The following is a 25,853-nucleotide window of genomic DNA, read 5'->3' as shown; positions in this document are numbered from 1 at the left end:
ACACTATGGCTGTTAGATGTGTAACACACTATGGCTGTAAGATGTGTAACACACTATGGCTGTAAGATGTGTAACACACTATGGCTGTAAGATGCATAACACACTATGGATGTAAGATGCATAACACACTATGTCTGTAAGATGCATAACACACTATGGCTGTAAGATGCATAACACACTATGGCTGTAAGATGCATAACACACTATGGCTGTAAGATGTGTAACACACTATGTCTGTAAGATGCATAACACACTATGGCTGTTAGATGCGTAACACACTATGGCTGTAAGATGTGTAACACACTATGTCTGTAAGATGCATAACACACTATGGCTGTAAGATGTGTAACACACTATGGATGTAAGATGCATAACACATTATGGCTGTAAGATGCATAACACATTATGGCTGAAACACATCCGGCCGTGTTGGGAGTCCCATAGGGCGGAGCACAATTGGCCCCACGTCATCCGGGTTTGGCCGGGGTAGGCCTTCATTGTAAATAAGAATTTGTTCTTAACTGGCTTGCCTAGTTAAATAAAGGTTAAAAAAAGATGCATAACACAAAAAAATGCGTTTGGTTTTATATTCTCTATTACTATCTTTTATTAGTCTTTGGTTGAACAGTATTTTCTGCACTCAACTTTGCAGTTTCTTAGGGCAAAAAGTGTGTGTGTGTGTGTGTATTTGTGTGTGTGTGTGTGCCTCCTCCAGACACGAAGATAAGCAGGACCAGGTCTCAATGTGTGTGTGTTCTGTTAGATCACATGTAGATAAGTGGCCTTGGTGTCGGTTCCAATGGCGTTCCGTGCAGTACAGCGGTAGAACCCAGTGTCTCTTCTGGTCGGGTTCTGGATCACTAGGGAACCCTGGGGGCTCAGGTACCGGTTGCCATAGAGACGGGCCTGACCTGTGACCCTTAGCTGGGATTGGTCCGGCATCTCCCAGGTGATGGTCGCTCGGGGGGTTGCTATGACGTAGCAGGTGAGCTGCACAGCAACTCCGGGCCGGGTGTAGGTCAGGGGAGGGGGGCCGTTGGTGATGCGAGGGGGGTAGGCGATGACAATCACTGGAACTGTCAGGATAGACAAGGTGTCCTGATTGGTGGATCGGCAGGAGTAGGTCCCCCTGTCGAACACAGACGCCTGCTGCACAGTCAGAGTCCCGTCATCCAGGATTGAGTACTGACCCGTCCCTGCTGTCTGGCCCCGAGACACGATCCCCCCGCTGGGCAACGTCCAGGTCAGAGACTGGGTCTGGCTGGAACTCTGACTGGGGCTGTCTGTCTGGGGACAGGGTAGCCGTAGATTCTCTCCGCTTATGATGCTGACCAGAGAAGCTGATCTGCTGATGACCAAAGGCTTCCTCTCTGGGATGACACTCCTTGCTGCCTCTGACACTGGGCCTCTTGGGTGAGGTGTATCCCCTCGGAATGAAACTCCTGGTACTGTCCTCTTATCCCCGCCTACTGGGAGAGGTTTCTCTGTGCTGACTTGGCCTCCTAAGTGAGGTTTCTCAGTAGTGACTGGGCCTCTGGGGTGAGGTGTCTCCTCTGTAAATGCGAATCCTGAGCGAGGTTTCTCTATGTTAATTGGGCCTACTGGGAGAGGTTTCTCTGTGCTGACTGGGCCTACTGGGCGAGGTTTCTCTGTGCTGACTAGGCCTACTGGGCGAGATTTCTCTGTGCTGACTAGGCCTACTGGACGATGTTTCTCTGTGCTGACTGGGCCTACTGGGCGAGGTTTCCCTGTGGTCACTGGGCCTCTGGAGCGAGGTGGGTCCTGTGTGTCTAAAACCTCTAGATGTACCATTATCTGAGCCTCGCCCCTCTCACTGCGAGCAACACACACCAGCAGGCCAGCATCGCTTGCCCTCACCCCCCTCAGCTCCAGGGTTCCGTTGCGGTGCACAGTGAGTCTGCTGCCGTAGTAAGGCGCCGGGAGAACCCCGTTACCAGGCAGCAACCAGGCCAAGCGGGGTGGAGGGAAGCCCTGGGATGGACAGGGCAAAAGAACTGTCTGGCCTCTTACTGCTGAGACCCTCTGGTCCCCTACATTACTGACTCCATTATGACTAACTTCATTATTAATGACACCATTACCAGTCCTGCCCGACTGAACCCTCCCTGCAGACTGACTGATGGTGATCACAGTACTGAGTCCACTACTGCTAACAACAGCTGTGTGTCTGTCTGTCCCATCGAGTCCACCCCTAGTCCCATTGAGAGTGAAGCTGGGTGGGGTCACGCTCACCTCCACCCCCATCACCCTGCTCCTCTCCCCAGCCACGTTGCTGGCTCGGCAGGTGTAGTTTCCTCCGTCATCCCCTCTAGCCCCCTGGATCACCAAGGAGCCATCTGGCCGCACTACAACTGGACCGGACCCCCCCACAGGGATGACACGATTGATTGGAGAGAACCAGGTGACTGTAGGGATGGGCTCTCCTTTGGCCCCACAGTTCAGAGCCACCACGCCCCCTTGTTGCACCTTGATGACCTCATATCTCGTTCTTTGGAAGGAAGGGGGTGAGGTAAGGACTTTGATCATCACCCTCATGGAGTCTCTCCCCACCTGGTTCTCAGCGTGGCAGACGTACTCCCCCTCCTCCCCCATCCCCACTGATGGGAGGAACAGAGTCCCGTTATCAAACACCACCAGCCGCCTCTTCCGTCCCCCTTTCTCGTCCCCTTGCAACAGTACGCTGTTCACTGAGGTTCCGTCCGGTAGGCTCCATCTCACTGCGGGGTCAGGCTGCCCGGTGGCCAGACAGTCTACCTTTAAAGCTGATCCATACGATACCACCTTCTGATTGGATGGCTGTTTTGGCTCAATCTTAGCGGGTTTAGCGGGCTTTGTGACCACGGTGACACGGAGGAGGCGGTAGTCATCAGCCATTTTATTTCGTGCGACACATAAATAGTCCCCCCCGTCTTTCTCTGTCATAGACTGGATATACAGCGTTCCATTACTGTGTACCTTCATCCTCTTGTCAAAACTGGAAATACAACACAGAGAGGATAAGGTTTGATACATCAGCACAAGACACAGACAATCAATCAATACAACAGAGACAGACTAGATTAAACAGATCAGAAATCAATATGGACAAGCACACACCTGTAGTGGGCATCCACTAGTTTCTTGCCAGGTACCCTCCAGACCACTCTAGGCTCTGGGTTGCCGGTTACTGAACATTGAAGGAGCAGAGTTTCTCCATATACAACTATAGAACTGGATGGAGAGGTGGAGAGGATCTTAGCCTTACTGAGGGGGGAGGAGGGCCGGAGAGGAGGGTTAAGGACGGCTGAGGAGGGGTTCAGGTCAGAGTTACTGTTAATGGAAGAGGAGGATGTAGTTTTATCTGTGGAGACAACACCTCCTCCTTCATCTCCAGTCATCAACACCCTCACCGTCCTCTTATCCACGCCTACTGCATTAGTCGCCAGGCACTCATAGCTCCCAGAGTCCTTAGTGGAAAGCTTGCGTATCAGCAAGGTGGCGTTGGGGAGGACAAACAGGTTCCCGTTGAGGAATTGAGAGGGGAGCAGCAGCGTACCATCTGGGGTCCTCCAGCGGATGGAGGGAACGGGGGCCCCCCGGGCAGAGCAGTGGGCGTAGACAGGCATGCCAGCTGGCTGGGTTACCCTCTCCTCTCTCGGCTGCTGGATGGCTGGAGGCAGGAAGGAGACATGGAGTCGGACTGACAGACTGCTAGCCCCTGCTGGGTTGGAGGCTACACAGCGATACAGTCCTCTGTCGGCTGGGCCGACAGCCACAATACGCAGAGTACCATTAGGGAATATAGACACCCGGGGGTGAGGGCCATGGGCAGGGTTGGAATTAAGGTCGGGGGTCAGGATGGAGCGGTCAGGTAGCACCCAGGACAGCAGAGGGACAGGCACCCCCTGAGCCCGACACTCCCACCTCACCTCTCCCCCCTGGTGCACAGTGACCTCTCTGTGAGTGGGTAACTGAATGCGTGGTGGGCGGGACCAGACCTCCAGAGTCACCATCACGCGGTCAAGACCCACAGAGTTCTGTGCGCTGCAGATATATGTCCCCCGGTCCTGGACCTGCACACTCCGGATGAGAAAGGTTCCGTTGGGTAGGACCTGGAAACGCTCTGCCTTGGTGTCCAGTGATATCACAGCTCCTGGGCCAGACAGAAATACAGTTGAAGTATAAATGACTCCACTTAAGCTGGAGTCATTAAAACTCATTTTTCAACCACTCCACAAATTTCTTGTTAACAAACTATAGTTTTGGCAAGTCGGTTAGGACATCTACTTTGTGCATCATTTTTTCAACAATTGTTTACAGACAGATTATTTTACTTATAATTCATTCCAGTGGGTCAGAAGTTAACATACACTAAGTTGAATGTGCCTTTAAACAGCTTGGAAAATTCCAGAAAATGATTTCTAGGCTAATTGAAATCATTTGAGTCAATTGGAGGTGTACCTGTGGATGTATTTCAAGGCCTACCTTCAAACTCAGTGCCTCTTTGCTTGACATCATTGGAAAATCAAAAGAAATCAGCCAAGACCTCAGAAAAAAATTGTAGACCTCTATAAGTCTGGTTCATCCTTGGGAGCAATTTCCAAATGCCTGAAGGTACCACGTTCATCTGTACAAACAATAGTACGCAAGTATAAACACCATGGGACCACGCAGCCGTCATACCGCTCAGGAAGGAGACACGTTCTGTCTCCTAGAGATGAATGTACTTTGGTGCGAAAAGTGCAAATAAATTTCAGAACAACAGCAAAGGACCTTGTGAAGATGCTGGAGGAAATTAGTACAAAAGTATCTATATCTACAGTAAAATGAGTCCTATATCGACATAACCTGAAAGGCCACTCAGCAAGGAAGAAGCCACTACTCCAAAACTGTCATAAAAAAGCCAGACTACCGTTTGCAACTGCACATGGGGACAAAGATCATACTTTTTGGAGAAATGTCCTCGGGTCTGATGAAACAAAAATAGAACTGTTTGGCCATAATGACCATCATTCTTTTTGGAGGAAAAAGGGGGAGGCTTGCAAGCCGAAGAATACCATCCCAACCGTGAAGCACGGGGTGGCAGCATCATGTTGTGTGGGTGTTTTGCAACCGGAGGGACTGGTGCACTTCACAAAATAGATGGCATCATGAGCGAGGAAAATTATGTGTATATATTGAAGCAACATCTCAAGACATCAGTCAGGAAGTTGAAGCTTGGTCACAAATGGGTCTTCCAAATGGACAATGACCCCAAGCATACTTCCAAAGTTGTGGCAAATGGATTATGGACAACAAAGTCAAGGTATTGGAGTGGCCATCACAAAGCCCTGACCTCAACCCTATAGAAATTTGTGGGCAGAACTGAAAAAGCGTGTGCGAGCAAAGAGGCCTACAAACCTGACTCAGTTATATCAGCTCTGTCAGGAGGAATGGGCCACAATTCACCCAACTTATTGTGGGAAGCTTCTGGAAGGCTACCCAAAATGTTTGACCCAAGTTAAACAATTTAAAGGCAATGCTACCAAATACTAATTGAGTGTACGTAAACTTATGACCCACTGGGAATGTGATGAAAGAAATAAAAGCTGAAATAAATAATTATCTCTACTATTATTCTGACATTTCACATTCTTAAAATAAAGTGGTGATCCTAACTAACCTAATACAGGGAATTCTTACTATAATTAAATGTCAGGAATTGTGAAAAACTGAGTTTCAATGTAGTTGGCTAGAGTGTATGTAAACCTCAGACTTCAACTGTACATATTGAGTGGCGTATTGTGTGAACATTAGTGAGTGCATGTACGTATTGTGTGTATGTGAGTGACAGTAGCATGTATTGTGTGTAGAATTGAGAGTAGAGTGTGTGGCATACCTGTGGAGACCTTGATCCAGGTGATTGTCGGAGGAGGCTGTCCAATGGCCTCGCATGGCAGGAGGGCGTCACTCTCAGCTGGGACAGACATGGAGCGTACGTGGGGGGGGGTGATACGGGGCCTGACACGCAGGACAGGGGTCTGAGGGGGGCGTTGGGCAGTCACACTACGGTGTGGAGAGAGGGGAGGGGAACGAGGAGGAGTAGAGCCAGTGTTGACCCCGGCCTGAGGGTCTGTGGTGGGTGGGAAGATCTTGGGAGGGCTGGACGGAGCTCTTGTGGTGAGGACTGCAGAGGAAGGGGTCTCTAAAATGTCTGGGAGAAGAAGTTTGGGGTTGGCACGGTGTGGGAGAGAGGGTGCGTGTTTTATTGGGGGTGGAGTTCTGACTGGGTCAGGCCTAGTGATACGGTGTTGTGGGTCGTTGGGGTAAGGTGGGGGGCGGTAGCGACTGCCATGTGAGTCTGGGATGGCATTTAGCCCAGGATTCCTCCAGACTGTTGTAGTAGTAGGAGTGGTAGTCGTAGTTGTGGGAATAGTGGTAGTAGTTGTGGGAATAGTGGTAGTAGTTGTAGGAATAGTGGTAGTAGTTGTAGGAATAGTGGTAGTAGTTGTAGGAATAGTGGTAGTAGTTGTGGGAATAGTGGTAGTAGTTGTAGGAATAGTGGTAGTAGTTGTGGGAATAGTGGTAGTAGTTGTAGGAATAGTGGTAGTAGTTGTGGGAATAGTGGTAGTAGTTGTGGGAATAGTGGTAGTAGTTGTAGGAATAGTGGTAGTATTTGTGGGAAAAGTGGTAGTAGGAATAGTAGTTGTAGGAATAGTTATAGTGTTAGTTCTTCTAATGGAGGTGATGACTGTAGAGGAGGTGATGGCTGAAACAGTGGTAGCTGCTGTATCAGTTGAGTTTGGGGACAGTAGTTGTGTTGTAGATAAAAGAGAGCTGTTTATTTCTGACTCTGGTTGTCTCTCCTCTGGTTTATCAGGTGCTAGATAGACTGGTTCCATCTCACTGTGTTCTTCATCAGTGGCTGGTGGTTCCATCTCACTGTGTTCTTCATCAGTTGCTGGTGGTTCCATCTCACTGTGTTCTTCATCAGTGGCTGGTGGTTCCATCTCACTGTGTTCTTCATCAGTTGCTGGTGGTTCCATCTCACTGTGTTCTTCATCAGTGGCTGGTGGTTCCATCTCACTGTGTTCTTCATCAGTGGCTGGTGGTTCCATCTCACTGTGTTCTTCATCAGTGGCTGGTGGTTCCATCTCACTGTGTTCTTCATCAGTTGCTGGTGGTTCCATCTCACTGTGTTCTTCATCAGTTGCTGGTGGTTCTATCTCTCTGCGTTCTTCATCAGTGGCTGGTGGTTCTACCTCTCTTTGTTCTTCATCAGTGGCTGGTGGTTCTACCTCTCTGTGTTCTTCATCAGTTGCTGGTGGTTCTATCTCACTGGGTTCTTCATCATTTGCTGGTGGTTCTATTTCACTGGGTTCTTCATCAGTGGCTGGTGGTTCTTCCTCATTGGGTTCTTCATCAGCAGCTGGGTAGATGGGTTTTATCTCACTGGGTTCTATCTCACTGGGTTCTTTCTCAGTGCCAGTAGGTGTTGTTCTGCCTGGTGTGGTTCCAGACCGAGGGGGAGTTGTTTTGATATCCTTTGGGTTGTGTTGGTTGAAGACAGATGGAACCTGCTCTTTTGGAGTGGCCCAGATCTGACCCTCTGTTTCATCATAACTCTGTTTGTCTGTATCGCTGTGTGTAACTGTGGGTGTATGTTTGTCTGTGTGTGTACTAGTTGTTGTTGGTGTATATATGTATTTGTGTGTACTAGTTGTTGTGGGTGTATGTTTGTCTGTGTGTGTACTAGTTGTTGTGACTGTGGGTGTATGTTTGCCAGTGTGTGTGCGAGTGTGTGTGCAAATCTGTGTGTGTGTGCTAGTCGTTTGGGACCTGTCAGGGAGCCGGGAAGCAGTGTTTGCTGAGTGAGTCACCCTGTCTGTGTGTGTCTGGGGGGGAGAGGCAGGAAAGAAAGCAGGGGGGGAGATGGATGTGCTTGATGGAGCAGTGATCCTAGTAGAGGATGGAGCAGTAGTTCTAGTAGTGGTTGTAGTAGTGGTTCTAGTAGTGGTTGTTGCAGCTGCTGGCAGTCCCCTGGGGTCTGCAATTGCTGCTCTGGGGCTATTCTGGCGAGAGGAGGTTGGACCTGGGGTATTCTGGCGAGGGGAGGTTGGACCTGGGGTATTCTGGCGAGAGGAGGTTGGACCTGGGGCATTCTGGCGAGAGGAGGTTGGACCTGGGGTATTCTGGTGAGAGGAGGTTGAACCTGGGGTATTCTGGCGAGAGGAGGTTGAACCTGGGGTATTCTGGCGAGAGGAGGTTGGACCTGGGGTATTCTGGCGAGAGGAGGTTGAACCTGGGGTATTCTGGCGAGAGGAGGTTGAAACTGGGGTATTCTGGCGAGAGGAGGTTGGACCTGGGGTATTCTGGCGAGAGGAGGTTGGACCTGGGCTATTCTGGCGAGGGGAGGTTGGACCTGGGGTATTCTGGCGAGAGGAGGTTGAACCTGGGGTATTCTGGCGAGGGGAGGTTGGACCTGGGGTATTCTGGCGAGAGGAGGTTGAACCTGGGGTATTCTGGAGAGAGGAGGTTGGACCTGGGGTATTCTGGCGAGGGGAGGTTGGACCTGGGGAATTCTGGGGGGCGGTGGGTCGTCCTCTGGGTCTGTTGATGCGTCTCCTCTGGCCGGGCCTTCTCCTGGAATTCCAGGGGATTCTGGATTGCGATGGGACAGAGTTGGAGAATGTTAACTGTCCAGAGTTTGTTGTTCCATACCTCCCCCTCTCACCTGTGGTCCTTACAGGATTAAGGACCACCTCTGTGCTAATGTCATTGATGCTGGAGGTTGGCTTTGTGCTTTTAGGGGAACTCTCTGTCTCTGTTCCTGTCCCTGTATCTGTGTCTGTGTTTGACTGAGGGGTCTGGGGGAAGTTATTGGTCTGATCTGCAGTGTTTGTTGTCTCTGGGGCCACTCTATCCTTTGTTAGCAGGTCTGGGATCAGTGATGTGTGGACAGTATTCAACCCCTCTTCCTGTAGACTGGGGACATCTGTGGAAAAACCCTCTGTGGTATCAGCCTCTGACTCCAATACAGTACGTTGAGGGGATTTTCCTCCCACTATAACCTCTGGTGTGCTCTTTGGTAGTGTGGTGTTTGGTAGTGTGGTCTTTGGTTGTGTGGTCTTTGGTTGTGTGGTCTTTGGTTGTGTGCTGCCTGGCTTTATTCTGGTTGTCTGCATTCTGGTTGTCTTTGCTTCAGTTGGGGCTGCTGCGGTTGTCTTTGCTTCGGTTGGGTTTGAGGTGGTTGTCTTTGCTTCAGTTGGGTTTGAGGTGGTTGTCTTTGCTTCAGTTGGGGTTGATGTGGTTATCTTTGCTTCAGTTGGGGTTGAGGTTGTTGTCTTTGCTTCAGTTGGGGTTGAGGTTGTTGTCTTTGCTTCAGTTGGGGTTGAGGTTGTTGTCTTTGCTTCAGTTGGGGTTGAGGTTGTTGTCTTTGCTTCAGTTGGGGTTGAGGTTGTTGTCTTTGCTTCAGTTGGGGTTGAGGTTGTTGTCATTGCTTCAGTTAGCATCGAGGTGGTTGTCTTTGCTTCAGTTAGGGTTGAGGTTGTTGTCGTTGCTTCAGTTAGGATTGAGGTGGTTGTCTTTGCTTCAGTTGGGGTTGATGTGGTTGTCTTTGCTTCAGTTGGGGTTGAGGTTGTTGTCTTTGCTTCAGTTGGGGTTGAGGTTGTGGTCTTTGCTTCACTTGGGGTTAGGGTGGTTGTCTTTGCTTCAGTTGGGGTTGATGTGGTTTCCTTTGCTTCAGTTGGGGTTGAGGTGGTTTTCTTTGCTTCAGTTGGGGTTGAGGTGGTTGTCTTTGCTCTAGTTGGGGGGGCTGAGGTGGTAGTACGTGCTCTAGTTGGGGGTGATACATACAGGGAGTCTGTGATTTTAGGGGCAGTCCTTTCACGTATCTTAGCCAGCAGCTCGGCCCATTTCTGAGGGTCTATCTTGTGTTTGGCCAGGTTAAACCTCCGACGGCCCTCCAGCCTGTTCCTCTTCTGCTCCACAGGGAAGCCTCTCCTCAGGGGCCTCCTTCCCCTCTGAGGGGGTCTGCCTCCCTCCACCCTCACCATGTGAGATCTGATGGGGGGGCGCCGTGTCAGGGGAGGTTTAGGTCTAAGACCTCTCCTCCTGGTGTTACCTGCCCTGGTGTGCAGTATGTTCTCCTCCTCTTCCTTGTCATTTCCTGACACCCCCTCTTCAACCTCATTGACCCCTAGAGGGGCTGGTACCCTGTTGGACAACCCTACCACAGACTGTGGCCTCATGGGATATCTCATGCTTGATGAGGTGTCGGTAGGACGTGGGGTTAGAATCAGTCTGGTGGAGTGAGAGTCAGCACCGTGCTGGTTCACCGCTACACAACGGTATAGTCCTGCGTCTCTCTGCCCAGGGAAGGGGAGAGACAGGGTACCATTGGCTAAAACAGTCACCCCTGCCTCCCCCCTTCTTCTCCCCTTGTTCCTACTCCCTACCACTTCCCCGTCAGGAAGAACCCAGTTCACCTCAACCTTCGGTGAACCAGAGGCCTCACACGGTAGACTGACAGGGTCTCCAACCAATCCAGTCACAGCAGCGCCTAGCTCCTCCCCTGGGGGAGCGTTGGATGATTCTACTACCACCAGACGGAGGGGGAGAACATCGACATTTCCTCCCGCCCGGGCCACGCAGTAGTACAGTCCAGCATCAGAGTGATCAACTCTCTGCAGGATCAGCCCTTGGCCAGACACCCGGACCCTACCATCTGAGCTATGGTAGGGGAAGGAGACTGTTAAACCATCTGGAAACACCCATTGGAGCCTGGGGTCTCCAGAGCTTAGGTCCTCAGTAGAGCTAAGGACAGGACAGGGCAGGTGGATCTGGCTGTCCGTGGCTACTGTAAAAGCTGTGTGGGTGTGGTTGGTCTGGATGAGGACCCAGGGGTGTTGGGATGGGGGGTCTGGGGGGGCAGACACCAGGGTGGACAGGGTCAGTTTAACCCTGTGGGTGCTGGACTGAGCTCTGTTGAACTGGAGACTAACATGGGGCTGCAGTAACCAGGCAGGATGGGCTTGGACACTGGCCCTGACCCCTGTATGGTAGTAGCCATCTCTCTCTGCTCTCTGTCTGTACCTGAAGGACATGAAATGAATGTTTTGGGGTTAAAACAAAATTGTAGGATAATAACAGAGGAGTGTTGTGTGTGTTTCTGTAATTTCATACCTGTAGGCAAGTGTTGGGGCTTTACTCAACATGATTTCTCTCTGAAGCCTGGCAGGTGTCTCACTGTAGTAGGCCATCAGCCTCCACAGCCTCTCATAGCTGTGCCCATCCACCCCACAGACCAGGGAAAGGGAAAGAGAGAGGGAGAGGGGGGTGAAGGAGGAGGAGGAGGAAAGTTGTGGTGGGGTAATGTCAGGAGTCTGTGAGGAGTGTGTGATGTTACACTTCAGATCAACGGCATTCCCCTGTTGGTCGGACATCCCCAAGGAGGCGTGACCTAAAGCCTCTCTAAAAGTTTCTATTGACTGAATTCCGCCATCCTCCTGAGATGAGGCTCTGGGATTGGTGGCAATTACAGGCGAGGAGCAGGATAAGTCTTTCTTCTGCAAAAGACCACGTCCCTTCAGGTGATTGGGTAAGGCACAGACCAGGCACTGTGGCCCCGGACATTTCAACAACCCTGAGAGAGAAGAGAAGAATCAGTATTTCCTCAACCAAATAAGCATCCCAGTTCCAGTGATTTTGGGACTAGTGTAAGGACTAGGGGTGAGTGAAAGATCTAGGGGTTAGTGAAAGATCTAGGGGTTAGTGTAGTGTGATTGTCACCTGGGTGAGAGATGCTCCAGGCCTGCAGCCAAGCCATGCTGCAGTCGCAGGTCCAGGGGTTGGCCTGCAGAGCTAGGGACTCCAGAAGAGGGGCGGTCCTCAGTATGTCTCTGGGCAGGTTAGTCAGACTGTTGTTGGACACGTCCAGATGCCTGGGTAGAGGAGGGGGATAGTCCAGTCACAAATGACACACTATCCACTAAGTAGTGCACTACTCTTTAGGTGTGACCTATGACTAAGAGTGAATAAATGAATAAATGAAGACTGTAGAAAACCCACCTGAGGGTGGAGTAGCAGAATGTCTGCAGTAGGGACAGAGTGCAGAAGGCCTGCGGGTGCAGCTGGTGGAGCCGGTTCCCCTGCAGTCGGATCAGTCTGAGGTTGGGGAGGCGGAGCAGGGCCTGGGGGTGTAGGGACTGCAGCCAGTTGTGATCCAGGTGGAGGCGCTGTAGAGAGGACAGGCCTGAGAAGCTCTTTGCTGAGATCTCCCTCAGCTTGTTATAGCTCAGCTTCAGGACCTGGCGGGGATAGGGATGGATGGATGGATCATTGAATGAATGATAATTGACAATGCATGGTATAAACTCCTCCAGCTATAAACAACAATACATACACATCAATGTGAGTCAAATGAACACAACAACACAATACAATAACAGTGTCTAAGCTCAATAGAAGAATTTACATTTGCTTCCAATTATTAGCTAATTTGACCCCTCTCCTCTCAGTACCTGAAGGGAAGACAGATCTTGGAAAGCTCCGTCAGGAATCTCATGGATGTCATTCCCATGAAGCATCAGCAGCGCCAGCCTCCTCAGACCGGCCAATGAGCTGTCTGGGATCCTGCTGATACTGTTGAACCTTTTAGAGGCCAGAGACAAACAGCATCAACCAATGGAATGCCTTTAAAATGTGTGTGTGTGAGAGTGAAAGTGACAGTGAGAGCGAGAGCGAGAGCGAGAGCGAGAGCGAGAGCGAGAGAGAGAGAGAGAGAGAGAGAGAGAGAGAGAGGGAGTTTGTGTATGTATTTGTGCACAGTCCTTACCCCAGGTTGATGTGTAGTGTGTGTTGTGGTAGGGGCTGTGGTATGTTGACCAGAGATCTGAAGGTGCAGTGTAGTTCAGTGGGCTGGTAGCAAGAGCAGGGCAGAGGGCAGGCACCACCAGGAGACACCAGAGTCAGCAACACCACAGCCAGGGACACACCACACACACTGGGAACCATCTTATATAGGAGGGCCGCTCACTGACAATATAGAAATATATATGTCAATGTGACACACACACACACACACACAGTCTCTGCAGTAACAACTATAATGCAGGGTAACACTTTAGACGCTCTACAGACTATCAGAAGCATTTCAACTAACTATCTACTAACCCTAACTCTTATCATAACCCTAAACTTAACCCTTACCCTAAACCTTATTTTAACCTTAGCAAGCATTTACTTATCAACAGATACTTTGTTAATAGCAGTGGTGGAAAAAGTGCTCAATTGTCGTACTTGAGTAAAAGTAAAGAGACCTTAATAGAAAATGACTCAAGTAAAGTGTGAATGTCACCCAGTAAACTTGAGTAAAAGTCTAAAAGTATTTGGTTTTAAATGTACTTAAGCATCAAACGTAAATGGAATAGCTAAAACGTATGTAAGTATCAAAAGTAAAAGTATAAACCATTTCAAATTCCTTATATTAAGAAAACTTGCCATCATAATTGTCTTGTTTTTGTTATTGGCCGATAGCCAGGGGCACACTCCAACACTCAGACATAATTTACAAACGAAGCATTATTGTTTACTAAGTCCGCCAGATCAGAGGCAGTAGGGATGACCAGGGAAGTTCCCTTGATAAGTGTGTGAATAGGACCATTGTGTCAAAATGTAATGAGTATTTTAGGGTGTCAGGGAAATTGTATGGAGTAAAAAAATACATGATTTTCTTTAGGAATGCAGTGAAGAAAAATATTTGTTACTTTTTACTAAGTATACACCACTGGTTGATAGTATGACCATCTGTAGAGTATCTAAATCCGGACAATCCTAATTAAGTGTGTCCTAATGCAGCTACAGTTTCTGCATTCCGAAACACTCTTGAGTCAATAATTGTGTTCAATTGGCCAGTGTTCTACTGAGGGCATGATGGCACTGACACACAGAACTGACAAACACTCTAAAGGCATGTGCTGACGTTCCCGTGCAAATTACAGTATGAGTCTGGTTATTCTAACGTCTTGACCAGCTATCTTTGACATTGCTCTGACATTTCAATCTATGTGAATACATGTAAACAGTAACGTTCTCAAAGGAGAAGAACGAGCTATCTAAATTCCGCAACTAATAATTTACACCATCTGCGGGCAGAAGCGCCAACTGTTTCCTATTGTTTTTGCGTGAGTGGGCTTCATAGAACCTTTCCTCTAATAATCCACAACCAAGCAGTTAACCATCACCACCTGACTATTAACACTCTTGACCCGATGCTGATACGGGCTATTATTTGACTGACTGCAAGACCAGCTGCCACAGAGAGTGATGACATTGAAGAACGGCATACCTTTTCCTCGGTGCGTAAACGCATCAATATGATACAACTTTACAACTTTACAACTTTACATTGCATGGAAGTACATTTTAGATACATTTTTAGCATCTAGCGGGAATTTTGACAGAAGTTCCCCCGGTCATAATATGAATAGTAGGATAGGTATTTCATTTGGGAGCTATAACTTTCAATTTACCTGACAATCCTTCAAATCGAAGATATCAAGATTCTTCATTTCGTTATAGTCCAATTCCCATCAAGTGCTCATTTTTATCCAAAGGGCGATTTGGCAACGGTAGAAATGATTAAAAAAGTATTATCATTTACGTAGTATAATATTGGCATTCAAAATTTTACTGACGTTTCAATAGACTACAACTTTATGAATTGAAAATAACAGAGTTGAAAACCAGTAACCTATACAATCCAAGAAAAAACGAATATATATACGTCTTGTTCCACTGTGCAGTTGAAATGAAAGGAAGGGAAGGGATAAGAAAGAAAGGATTGTAAAAAATAATCTCGATCCCACGCGCTGTGCGCAATAGCCAGGGGACGAGGTAACCTCTCACTGGATAGCCTGGTCTCATAAACTACACGTAACATAGTAGATTTAAATCAGGGGCACCCAAATTAGTATGATATGTTATGTTTGGAATGGTTACATAACAGAAAAGGTTACTTAAGGCAAAGACGAAATGAGTGTGATTGGTTGGGTGTATAACACAAATGTCTAGCAACCCAATGATTGATTGTTCGAATCTCATCATGGACAACTTTACCTAATTAGCAACTTTTCACCTACTTACTACTTTTAAGCAACCTAGCTAAAGTTAGCCACAACAAATTGAAATTCATAACATATCATGCATTTTGCAAATTCATAACATATTGTACGTTTTGCAAATTCGTTACATATCATACCAGTTGTAATTCGTAACATATTATAAGAAATGGATGATGGACATCCACAAATGAATACATACCACACGAAATGTAATATATCATACTAAATGGAGTGTCTTGGATTTACAGACAGAATAATATGAAATGCTCTGAGACCAGGTTGCTGAGGAGGGGGTCTGAGTGGGTGACTTCCTCTTTCAGACAATTGTATCTGGAATGAAAAGTGAGACCACCTGATAAGTTTGCCATTAGTCTATATTGAACCTTTTCCCCACCCCGACTAGAGCAGTGGAGCAGGTGCTGTGGCAAGTCGGGGACTCTGCCTGTGTTATTTTGTGATGCAGCTGGGGGGTCTGATGACGCTGGGAGAGTTCGGACAGGTGTGTGTTGTGGCAGGGGTGGTCCCACGGCCTCACACCTCCAGAGCTAAAGGGGGAAACCTGGAGGTGTGGAAATAGCCAAGGGCTCCTCAGCTGTTGTTCTCAGGGCCTTGGCCGCGTGGGTGTGTCCTTTATTTCTATGTCCCGTCTCTAAATCTCTCTCTCTCTTTCTTTCTCTTTCTCTCTGTCTGAGATGTCTCTGTTATAGGTATCAGTAGTGCTGTAGCTGCTCTTCTGTTCTAGTATAACCCAGCCAGGCTGTAGAAAGCATTAGGCCCAAACCCATTCAGACAGTCCCTCAGTCCCACACAGTTACATAACAGCAAAGCAGTGACCCAGTCCCATTCAGTTCAACACAGTCCCCATTATAATATGAGGTTACCATCATAATGCTGCTGGAATTCATAGTGTCTGACTGTCTGGCCTGCATGCTGTAATGGCATGATGTCGACAGAACAGAGCACCGCAGTGGCACAGAAAGCAGAAAGAAAATGTTGTTTCCCTCTGAGGGGTTTCTGGACATTGTCTGAAGCAGTCATTTGTGATAGCTCACATTGGTCATGGTTCGAAGCCATGGTTTTTAGGGTAGGTCTATATAATGTTGTAATATAGCCTTGGGGCTGGTCAGAAGCAGAGTAGAGTGTAATATTGGGCATGGTCACATGCACAGCCTTGTTAAATGATTTCCCTTAAATCAATGTGGATTCTCTCTGAGTCATGAGCTAAACTAATGGAGGTAATAAACCTCGTCATTGGTCAAAGGGTGGATAACATGAGCCACGATCGAGGATTCCGTAGGACTGTGGTTATTTGGCTGAGGCTGTTTTAGTATTTATATTATGGACTATGGTATATAATATGCATTTGTGTAGATATTTCTGAATGTGTAGGCAGCATTATCCTGTACATCAGACATGTCTGAGCATCAGCATGCCTGGCTGGCCCTGGCTAATACCCTGGGCTGGGTTGGTTGGGTCAGGAGGCTGGTCGACCGGGCCAGCAGGAGGCTGTAAGATTAGTCTGGGTCTGACTGGCTCCATGGGGTCAGGGCTGGAAGTCTGCCTGCTCAGTTAGGCTGGGGAAGGGAAGGGGTAGCGGGGTCAGGGCTGGGAGGGTGCCTGGCTGTAAAGATGTAAGTCAGGGGTAAGGGGCCTGGTTCCAGAAGGGTGTAAGGCTGGGTCAGTGGTCTCAGTGGCCTGGGGCAGGGGTTTAAGGTTAGCCTGGAGCTAGGGCTAGGGCAGTAGGCTGGAATGGGCCTGGGGTAAGAGTAGAGGGGTTAGGCTGGAACAGGGGTGGAAGTAGAGGGGTTAGGCTGGGACAGGGGTGGAAGTAGAGGGGTTAGGCTGGAACAGGGGTAGAAGTAGAGGGGTTAGGCTGGAACAGGGATGGAAGTAGAGTGGTTAGGGTGGAACAGGGGTGGAAGTAGAGGGGTTAGGCTAGGACAGAGGTGGAAGTAGAGGGGTTAGACTAGGACAGGGGTGGAAGTAGAGGGGTTAGACTAGGACAGGGGTGGAAGAAGAGGGGTTAGACTGGGACAGGGGTGGAAGTAGAGGGGTTAGACTGGGACAGGGATAGAAGTAGAGGGGTTAGACTGGGACAGGGGTGGAAGTAGAGGGGTTAGACTAGGACAGGGGTGGAAGTAGAGGGGTTAGGCTGGGACAGGGGTAGGAGTAGAGGGGTTAGACTGGGACAGGGGTGGAAGTAGAGGGGTTAGACTGGGACAGGGGTGGAAGTAGAGGGGTTAGACTGGGACAGGGATAGAAGTAGAGGGGTTAGACTGGGACAGGGGTAGAAGTAGAGGGGTTAGGCTGGGACAGGGGTGGAAGTAGAGGGGTTAAACTGGGACAGAGGTGGAAGTAGAGGGGTTAGGCTGGGACAGGGGTGGAAGTAGAGGGGTTAGACTGGGACAGGGGTGGAAGTAGAGGGGTTAGACTGGGACAGGGGTGGAAGTAGAGGGGTTAGACTGGGACAGGGGTAGGAGTAGAGGGGTTAGACTGGGACAGGGGTGGAAGTAGAGGGGTTAGACTGGGACAGGGGTGGAAGTAGAGGGGTTAGACTGGGACAGGGGTAGGAGTAGAGGGGTTAGACTGGGACAGGGGTGGAAGTAGAGGGGTTAGACTAGGACAGGGGTGGAAGTAGAGGGGTTAGGCTAGGACAGAGGTGGAAGTAGGAGGGTCAGGCTGGAGGTTTGCCTCGGGGCCTCTGGCTCCATGGGGTCAGGCTTCTTTTAGTCATACCCTCCCTCCTCACAGAATTAAATCAGCATGACTTCAACTAGTTAGCATAACAGCACCTGTAGCCTCGGCACTACAGCAGACACTGCTCTATACTGAAAACACTGATGTGACAATACAGCATTAGTCACGGTTATACAGTAGGGAGAACGGCTAAGGAGCTGCTCTGTTGGCTGTCTGTCCATGTTGGTCTGAGTCTGACTACAGCGCTGCTTTCCCGGTTTACATTTGCTCTCGTTATAGAAAATCAACATTTCAGTACGTCAACACTTGACTTTAGTCAGTTGAAACAGAATGCTGTGAATTAGGTGACTTTAATGTGTGTCGTTTGGCGATCCAGTCAGGTAAGCTGTTCACAAGAACATGTGAGTGAAGTGCAGTCTAAAGGGCTAAATCAAACCAGGGAGTTTTACTGGGCTTTGTAGTAGCATACAGATGTAGGATAGCATGGATGTAGCCTATAGGCCAGAAGTTCTGCAGAGAAACCAAACCAGCCTATCATTGTTTAGGACATAAATATTGATCTAATTAAACACATTTAAGAGAGAATTATCTATGAAAATCCTTTTTAACATGCAAGGGATTCCAGCTCTATGGGAGGCCTGGATATTGTGGCCATTTAAACAAAGAATTATGACATTTGAGAAAATGGGAAACAATCATTTCCCAGAGGCTTAAACAGAGACTGTCCTTAGTGAAACATTGAGAGGATGAACAGAATGACAACAGAGCAACACTGACAGAGCTACAGAGAGGGTCAAGTCAAGTACCTCTCGTCTAATGACCCAGTAATTCACTATTCATTGTTGTGGATGTATTATAGCTGATGACCGTCAGATAGACAGTATGGGCAGTTCCATTTCATCTTTGTTCTCTGACATAACTAACACCACAAATTGGTTTCATTGGATCTGACTTTTTATTTAATGGCCATACTGAATTGATTGAATGATTCTTCATAACGACATATTCTGCCTCTATTGTGATAGCAGTAATATAGTAACAATACAGTAATAACAATAATTGGGGCAGACACCATGTGTCCATGTGTCCCAGTCCCGGTCCCAGCTAGTGTCCAGATGGAGCTGAGCTGCTGACATAGCTGATGACTCCACATGGTCGTCATTACACCAGGAACAACAGGAAGTCTCACAGAAAGATATTTTGGAAACACCAGCCAGACAATCACAGATATGGAGAACAAAGCAAACTAGAGTTCACATGTTAACACCACCTTTCTACATGTGAGGAGAAAAACATGTTTTGATGAAAATCACATTTGCAGTTTCTCATGTAAGAAAATCCACATGTGTGGGTGAAACAGTGTTGGTTCACACGAAGGATGAAATAGTGTTATTATCCTCATGTGAAAAGGTTGTGTTAACATGTTGCAGTTGCAATGTTTCCACATGTGGAAATAAACATTTTGTAATGCCATTCTGTTAAAAGGTTACTTAGCCTACTGGAGTATAATGATTGAAGTGTGTTAAAAATCATTTATTTATTCTCTCCCGAGTGGCATAGTGGTCTAAGGCATTGCATCACAGTGCTAGCTGTGCCTCTAGAGATTCTGGGTTTGAGTCCAGGCTCTGTCGCAGCCGACCGTGACCGGGAGACCAATGGGGTGGTGCACAATTGGTCCAGGTTAGGGGAAGGTTTGGTTGGCAGGGATGTCCTTGTCCCAGTGCAGACTAGTGACTCCTATGGTGGGCCGGGCGCAGTGCAGGCTGACACGGTTGTCAGGTGCACAGTGTTTCCTCTGACACATTGGTGTGGCTGGCTTCCGGGTTAAGTGGGCATTGTGTCAAGAAGCAGTTTGGTTGGGTTGTGTTTTGGAGGACGCACAGCTCTCGACCTTTGCCTCTCCCGAGTCCGTATGGATGCTGCAGAGATGAGACAAGACTGTAACTACCAATTGAGGAGAAAAAGGGATTATAATTATTATTATTATTTCTTATTTCTGAGCCATTTCTGAGCCATTATTATTGTGGTCATGTTGCATTGATATACATGTATACTTAGCGCTATCACTAGGGAGAGGCATTCAAAGTGTTACTGCTGCAGGCACGTGGCTCTCTTTATCTTATGTTGCACTGTGACCATTGAAAGAAGCCCATTGAAAAGAACAGAGACGCTAGCTCTCTGTCTCCTTATTTTTATCCTGCTTACGGTTAGTACTCATGGTTACGTTTTCGAAATCTAGAGCTAAAATGTTTAACTAAACAATGTTGAGTTTTTATTTTCATGTATAATTTTGGAATATGAGTGCGATTTTTACCATTTACATAACAGTAGTCAAGCTAAGTAGCTAGTTAGGTCACTTTGGTATGCAAGTCAATGAGAACAAGATAGCGTTTGGATAATTTATTATTTCCACTATAAATATTTTGTCTCTTAAATGGTTTTATATTTACAAACGAGGGCTCATATTGAGCGTATTTAAATGTGTACATATGAACCGTGCTAATGATACGCATTTTAGAAAGGTTACTTTTTATGAAATTTGTATCCAATGGTCGCATAATAATTGCTAAATACTAGCTAGTGTGACACACACAAATATGTATGGTCATATATTTTATGTTTTATATAGTTTGTTATTTTATGGGGCCATCCCTTGTATCATATTCTAGTCCTCCTAGGTATTTGCATTTAAATTAATGTGTATGAGCACTGCCACTAGGGGGAGCTGTGACGTCAAATGGGAGCGTTAGTGAGATCATGAGATCTTGGAGGTTTCTTCATCAATCTTGTAGAATGCCTACTACTGGAACAAAACTAACGTTTCTCAATCTCATAATTCTATCCTATTAATTTAGGTATGTAATGTGCAAAAGTGCAATATGACTCTCAAAATATTAAAGGAACATGTTTAATTACATAGTCCATGAGTTTGTTGACGTTTGAAGGCAATTGTAGGGAGTTTTAATTGAGTGAAAAACTCATTGGTATGTTCCCCATTGTCAGTAATGGAGGATGCTAAAGGTTTACATGTAAGGCGCCCAAACTTTTTGTACTTTTTTTCAACAACAACACCTATTTGTTTTATTTTCGAAGAACGAAGGCTCAGTTTAGTTCAGGGACTTTTTGTAAATATGCAATGTGACAATAACGTGTTAAAGTGTTGATATTTGTAAAAAAAATAAGTAACGTTTAACAGCTTGCTAAATTTTTGCTAACCAAATGTATATATGCTAAGCCCTAGCTAGCTCTAAACTAGTGGGTTTCAGCTATTGTTAGATTATGTGTTAATGGTTTAGAAGGTAATGCTTGTAGCATTGTTTAGCACAGGCCTCCAGTCATTTGTAGCTTTTGAAAATGGACACTGCTAGTACAGTGAGTTATATACAGTCGTGGCCAAAAGTTTTGAGAATGACACAAATATACATTTTCACATTAAGTTTGTGGCTTCAGTGTCTTTAGATATTTTTGTCAGATGTTACTATGGAATACTGTCACGTATCGCTAGGAGTGGTGGGTGTGGATTCAGGCGCAGAGATCAGTGCTTCCAATGAATACGTTTTATTCAGCTGGGTCCAGCCAACAACCAGGCAAAATGACCAATAAACCGATAAGTCCCCCAACCAGGGAAAATAACAGACAGCAAACACGTAAGAGCAAAACAATAATACACCACTGGCATAGGATAAGCCCGCACAAAAGCAGGCGGAACCTGGGAGTTTAAATAGCCCCTAATTAACGACAAATAAGATACAGGTGAAAACAATCAAGACAAAACCAACAGAAAAGAAAAGAAAAAGGAATCGGTGGCAGGTCGTAGACCGGTGACGACGACCGCTGAGCGCCTCCCGAACAGGGAGAGGAGCTACCTTTGGTGGAAGTCATGACAAATACTGAAGTATAATTACAAGCATTTCATAAGTGTCAAATACTTTTATTGACAATTACATGAAGTTGATGCAGAGTCGATATTTGCAGTGTTGACCCTTCTTTTTCAAGATCTCTGCAATCCGCCCTGGCATGCTGTCAATTAACTTCTGGGCCACATCCTGACTGATGGAAGCCCATTCTTGCATAATCAATGCTTGAAGTTTGTCAGAATTTGTGGGTTATTGTTTGTCCACCCGCCTCTTGAGGATTGACCACAAGTTCTCAATGGGATTAAGGTCTGGGGTGTTTCCTGGCCATGGACCCAAAATATTGATGTATTGTTCCCCGAGCCACTTAGTTATCACTTTTGCCTTATGGCAAGGTGCTCCATCATGCTGGAAAAGGCATTGTTCGTCACCAAACTGTTCCTGTATTGTTGGGAGAAGTTGCTCTCGGAGGATGTGTTGGTACCAGTATTTATTCATGGCTGTATTCTTAGGCAAACTTGTGAGAGAGCCCACTCCCTTGGCTGAGAAGCAACTCCACACATGACTGGTCTCAGGATGTTTTACTGTTGGCATGACACAGGACTGATGGTAGCGCTCATCTTGATTTCTCCGGACAAGCTTTTTTCCAGATGCCCCAAACAATTGGAAAGGGGATTTATCAGAGAAAATGACTTTACCCCAGTCCTCAGCAGTCCAATCGCTGTACCTTTTGCAGAATATCAGTCTGTCCCTGATGTTTTTCCGGGAGAGAAGTGGCTTCTTTGCTGCCCTTCTTGACACCAGGCCATCCTCCCAAAGTCTTCTCCTCACTGTGCGTGCAGATGCACTCACACCTGCCTGCTGCCATTCCTGAGCAAGCTCTGTACTGGTGGTGCCCCGATCTCGCAGCTGAATCAACTTCAGGAGACGGTCCTGGCGCTTGCTGGACTTTCTTGGGCGCCCTGAAGCCTTCTTCACAACAATTGAACCGCTCTCCTTGATGTTCTTGATGATCTGATAAATGGTTGATTTAGGTGCAATCTTACTGGCAGCAATATCCTTGCCTGTGAAGCCCTTTTTGTGCAAAGCAATGATGACTGCATATGTTTCCTTGCAGGTAACCATGTTTGACAGAGGAAGAACAATGATTCCAAGCACCATCCTCCTTTTTAAGCTTCCAGTCTGTTATTCGAACTGAATCAGCATGACAGAGTGATCTCCAGCCTTGTCCTCGTCAACACTCACACCTGTGTTATGAGAGAATCACTGACATGATGTCAGCAGGTCCTTTTGTGGCAGGGCTGAAATGCAGTGGAAATGTTTTTTTGTGATTCAGTTCATTTGCATGGCAAAGAGGGACTTTGCAATTAATTGCAATTCATCTGATCACTCTTCATTGGATGCAGTCTATCACAGTGCCAACCGTTTTGTCACCAAAGCCCCATATACTACCCACCATTGCGACCTGTACGCTCTCGTTGGCTGGACCTCGCATCATACTCGTTGCCAAACCCACTGGCTCCATGTCATCTACAAGACCCTGCTAGGTAAAGTCCCCCCTTATCTCAGCTCGCTGGTCATCATAGCATCACCCACCTGTAGCACGCGCTCCAGCAGGTATATCTCTCTGGTCACCCCCAAAACCAATTATTTCTTTGGCCGCCTCTTCTTCCAGTTCCCTGCTGCCAATGACTGAAACGAACTACAAAAATCTTTGAAACTGGAAACACTTATCTCCCTCACTAGCTTTAAGCACCAGCTGTCAGAGCAGCTCACAGATTACTGCACCTGTACATAGCCCACCTATAATTTAGCCAAAACAGCTATCTCTTTCCCTACTGTATTTATTTTATTTATTTATTTTGCTACTTTGCACACCATTATTTTTATTTCTACTTTGCACATTCTTCCACTGCAAATCTACCATTCCAGTGTTTTACTTGCTATATTGTATTTACTTTGCCACCATGGCCTTTTTTTGCCTTTACCTCCCTTATCTCACCTCATTTGTTCACATCGTATATAGACTTGTTTCTACTGTATGTTTGTTTTACTCCATGTGTAACTCTGTGTCGTTGTATGTGTCAAACTGCTTTGCTTTATCTTGGCAAGGTCGCAATTGTAAATGAGAACTTGTTCTCATACCTGGTTAAATAAAGGTGAAATAGCCCGCACTGCATTGCAGTGCTAGCTGTGCCACCAGAGACTCTGGGTTCGCGCCCAGGCTCTGTCGCAGCCGGCCGCGACCGGGAGGTCCGTGGGGCGACGCACAATTGGCCTAGCGTCGTCCGGGTTAGGGAGAGTTTGGCCGGTAGGGATATCCTTGTCTCATCGCGCACCAGCGACTCCTGTGGCGGGCTGGGCGCAGTGCGTACTAACCAGGTCGCCAGGTGCACAGTGTTTCTTCCGACACATTGGTGCGGCTAGCTTCCAGGTTGGATGCGCGCTGTGTTAAGAAGCAGTACGGCTTGGTTGGGATGTGTTTCGGAGGACGCATGGCTTTCAACCTTGTCTCTCCCGAGCCCGTACGGCAGTTGTAGCGATGAGACAAGATAGTAACTACTAACAATTGGATACCACGAACTTGGGGAGAAAAAGGGGTGAAATGCAACAAAAACATTTTTTATAAAAATTTTAATAAAAGTTCATTTGTGGAATTTCTTTCCTTCTTAATGTGTTTGAGCCAATCAGTTGTGTTGTGACAAGGTAGGGTGGTATACAGAAGATAGCCCTATCTGGTAAAAGACCAAGTCCATATTATGGCAAGAACAGCTCAAATAAGCAAGAGAAAGACAGTCCATCATTACTTTAAGACATGAAGGTCAGTCAACCCAGATAATGTCAAGAACTTTGAATGTTTCTTCAAGTGCAGTCACAAAAACCATCAAGCATTATGATGAAACTGGCTCTCATGAGGACCGCCACAGGAAAGGGAGACCCAGGGTTACCTCTGCTGCAGAGTATAAGTTCAGCAGAGTTAACTGCACCTCAGATTGCAGCCCAAATAAATGTTTCACAGAGTTCAAGTAACAGACACATTTCAACATCAACTGTTCAGAGGAGACTGTGTGAATCAGGCCTTCATGGTCAAACTGCTGCAAAGAAACAACTACTAAAGGACACCAATTAGAAGCTGGGCCAAGAAACACAAGCAGAGGACATTAGACCGGTGGAAATCTGTTCTTTGGTCCAAATTTGAGATTTTGGGATCTAACCACAGTGTCTTTGTGAGACGCAAAGTAGGTAAATGGATGATCTCCACATGTGTGGTTCCCACCGTGAAGCATGGAGGAGAATGTGTGATGATGTGGGGATGCTTTGCTGGTGACAGTGTTGGTGATTTATTTCAAATTCAAGGCACACTTAACCAACATGGCTACCACAGCCTTCTGCAGCGATACCTCATCCCATCTGGTTTGCGCTTACTGGGACTATCATTTGGTTTTCAAAAGGACAATGACCCAACACACCTCCAGTCTGTGTAAGGGCTATTTGACCATGAAGGAGAGTGATGGAGTGCTGCATCAGATGACCTGGTGTCCACAATCATCCGACCTCAACCCAATTGAGATGATTTGGAATGAGTTGGACCACAGAGTGAAGGAAAACCAGCCAACAAGTGCTCAGCATATGTCAACTCAAATAAAATAAAATGCTTTTGGTCACATGCACATGGTTAGCAGATGTTATTTAAAGTGTAGTGAAATGCTTGTGCTTCTACTTCAGACAGTGCAGCAATATCTAACAAGTAATCTAACAATTCCACAACAACTACCTAATATACACAAATCTAAGTAACGGAATGGGATAATAATATATACAGTGCCTTGCGAAAGTATTCGGCCCCCTTGAACTTTGCGACCTTTTGCCACATTTCAGGCTTCAAACATAAAGATATAAAAATGTATTTTTTTGTGAAGAATCAACAACAAGTGGGACACAATCATGAAGTGGAACGACATTTATTGGATATTTCAAACTTTTTTAACAAATCAAAAACTGAAAGATTGGGCGTGCAAAATTATGTGGCCAATGATTAAGTCTGTATGTAGGCAGCAGCCTCTCTGTGCTAGTGATGGCTGTTTAACATTCTGATGGTCTTGAGATAGAAACTATTTTGCAGTCTCTCGGTCCCAGCTTTGATGCACCTGCACTGACTTCGCCTTCTGGATGGTAGCGGGGTGAACAGGCAGTGGCTCGG

General features: G+C 47.0%; 1 protein-coding gene across 1 annotated transcript; it reads right to left on the bottom strand.

Annotated features, from left to right (window-relative positions):
• Window positions 1–285: 285 nt before the first annotated feature.
• On the bottom strand, window positions 286–13,008 carry LOC139402185 (matrix-remodeling-associated protein 5-like). The gene is made up of 8 exons (XM_071146287.1): window positions 12,815–13,008; window positions 12,501–12,630; window positions 12,049–12,287; window positions 11,770–11,921; window positions 11,164–11,623; window positions 5,879–11,073; window positions 3,118–4,153; window positions 286–2,995 (listed from the first exon to the last, which is right to left on the bottom strand). The coding sequence occupies exons 1-8, from the start codon at window positions 12,991–12,993 to the stop codon at window positions 760–762; spliced, it is 9,627 nt and encodes a 3,208-aa protein (XP_071002388.1). The 5' UTR covers window positions 12,994–13,008; the 3' UTR covers window positions 286–759.
• Window positions 13,009–25,853: the final 12,845 nt, after the last annotated feature.

Source organism: Oncorhynchus clarkii, chromosome 3 (genome assembly GCF_045791955.1).
Source record: "Oncorhynchus clarkii lewisi isolate Uvic-CL-2024 chromosome 3, UVic_Ocla_1.0, whole genome shotgun sequence".
NCBI lineage: Eukaryota > Metazoa > Chordata > Actinopteri > Salmoniformes > Salmonidae > Oncorhynchus > Oncorhynchus clarkii.
Note: the sequence above shows the minus strand (reverse complement) of the source record. Positions and strands in the feature narration are given on the sequence as shown.

Excerpts from the sequence above, each read along its gene's own strand:
- LOC139402185 (XM_071146287.1), bottom strand. The coding sequence starts at position 12,993 with ATGGTTCCCAGTGTGTGTGGTGTGTCCCTGGCTGTGGTGTTGCTGACT. Across the intron at positions 11,922-12,048 it reads TTCTGCTACTCCACCCTCAG|GCATCTGGACGTGTCCAACA; the intron begins GTGGGTTTTCTA and ends TCCTCTACCCAG. Across the intron at positions 11,624-11,769 it reads CTGGAGCATCTCTCACCCAG|GGTTGTTGAAATGTCCGGGG; the intron begins GTGACAATCACA and ends CTTCTCTCTCAG.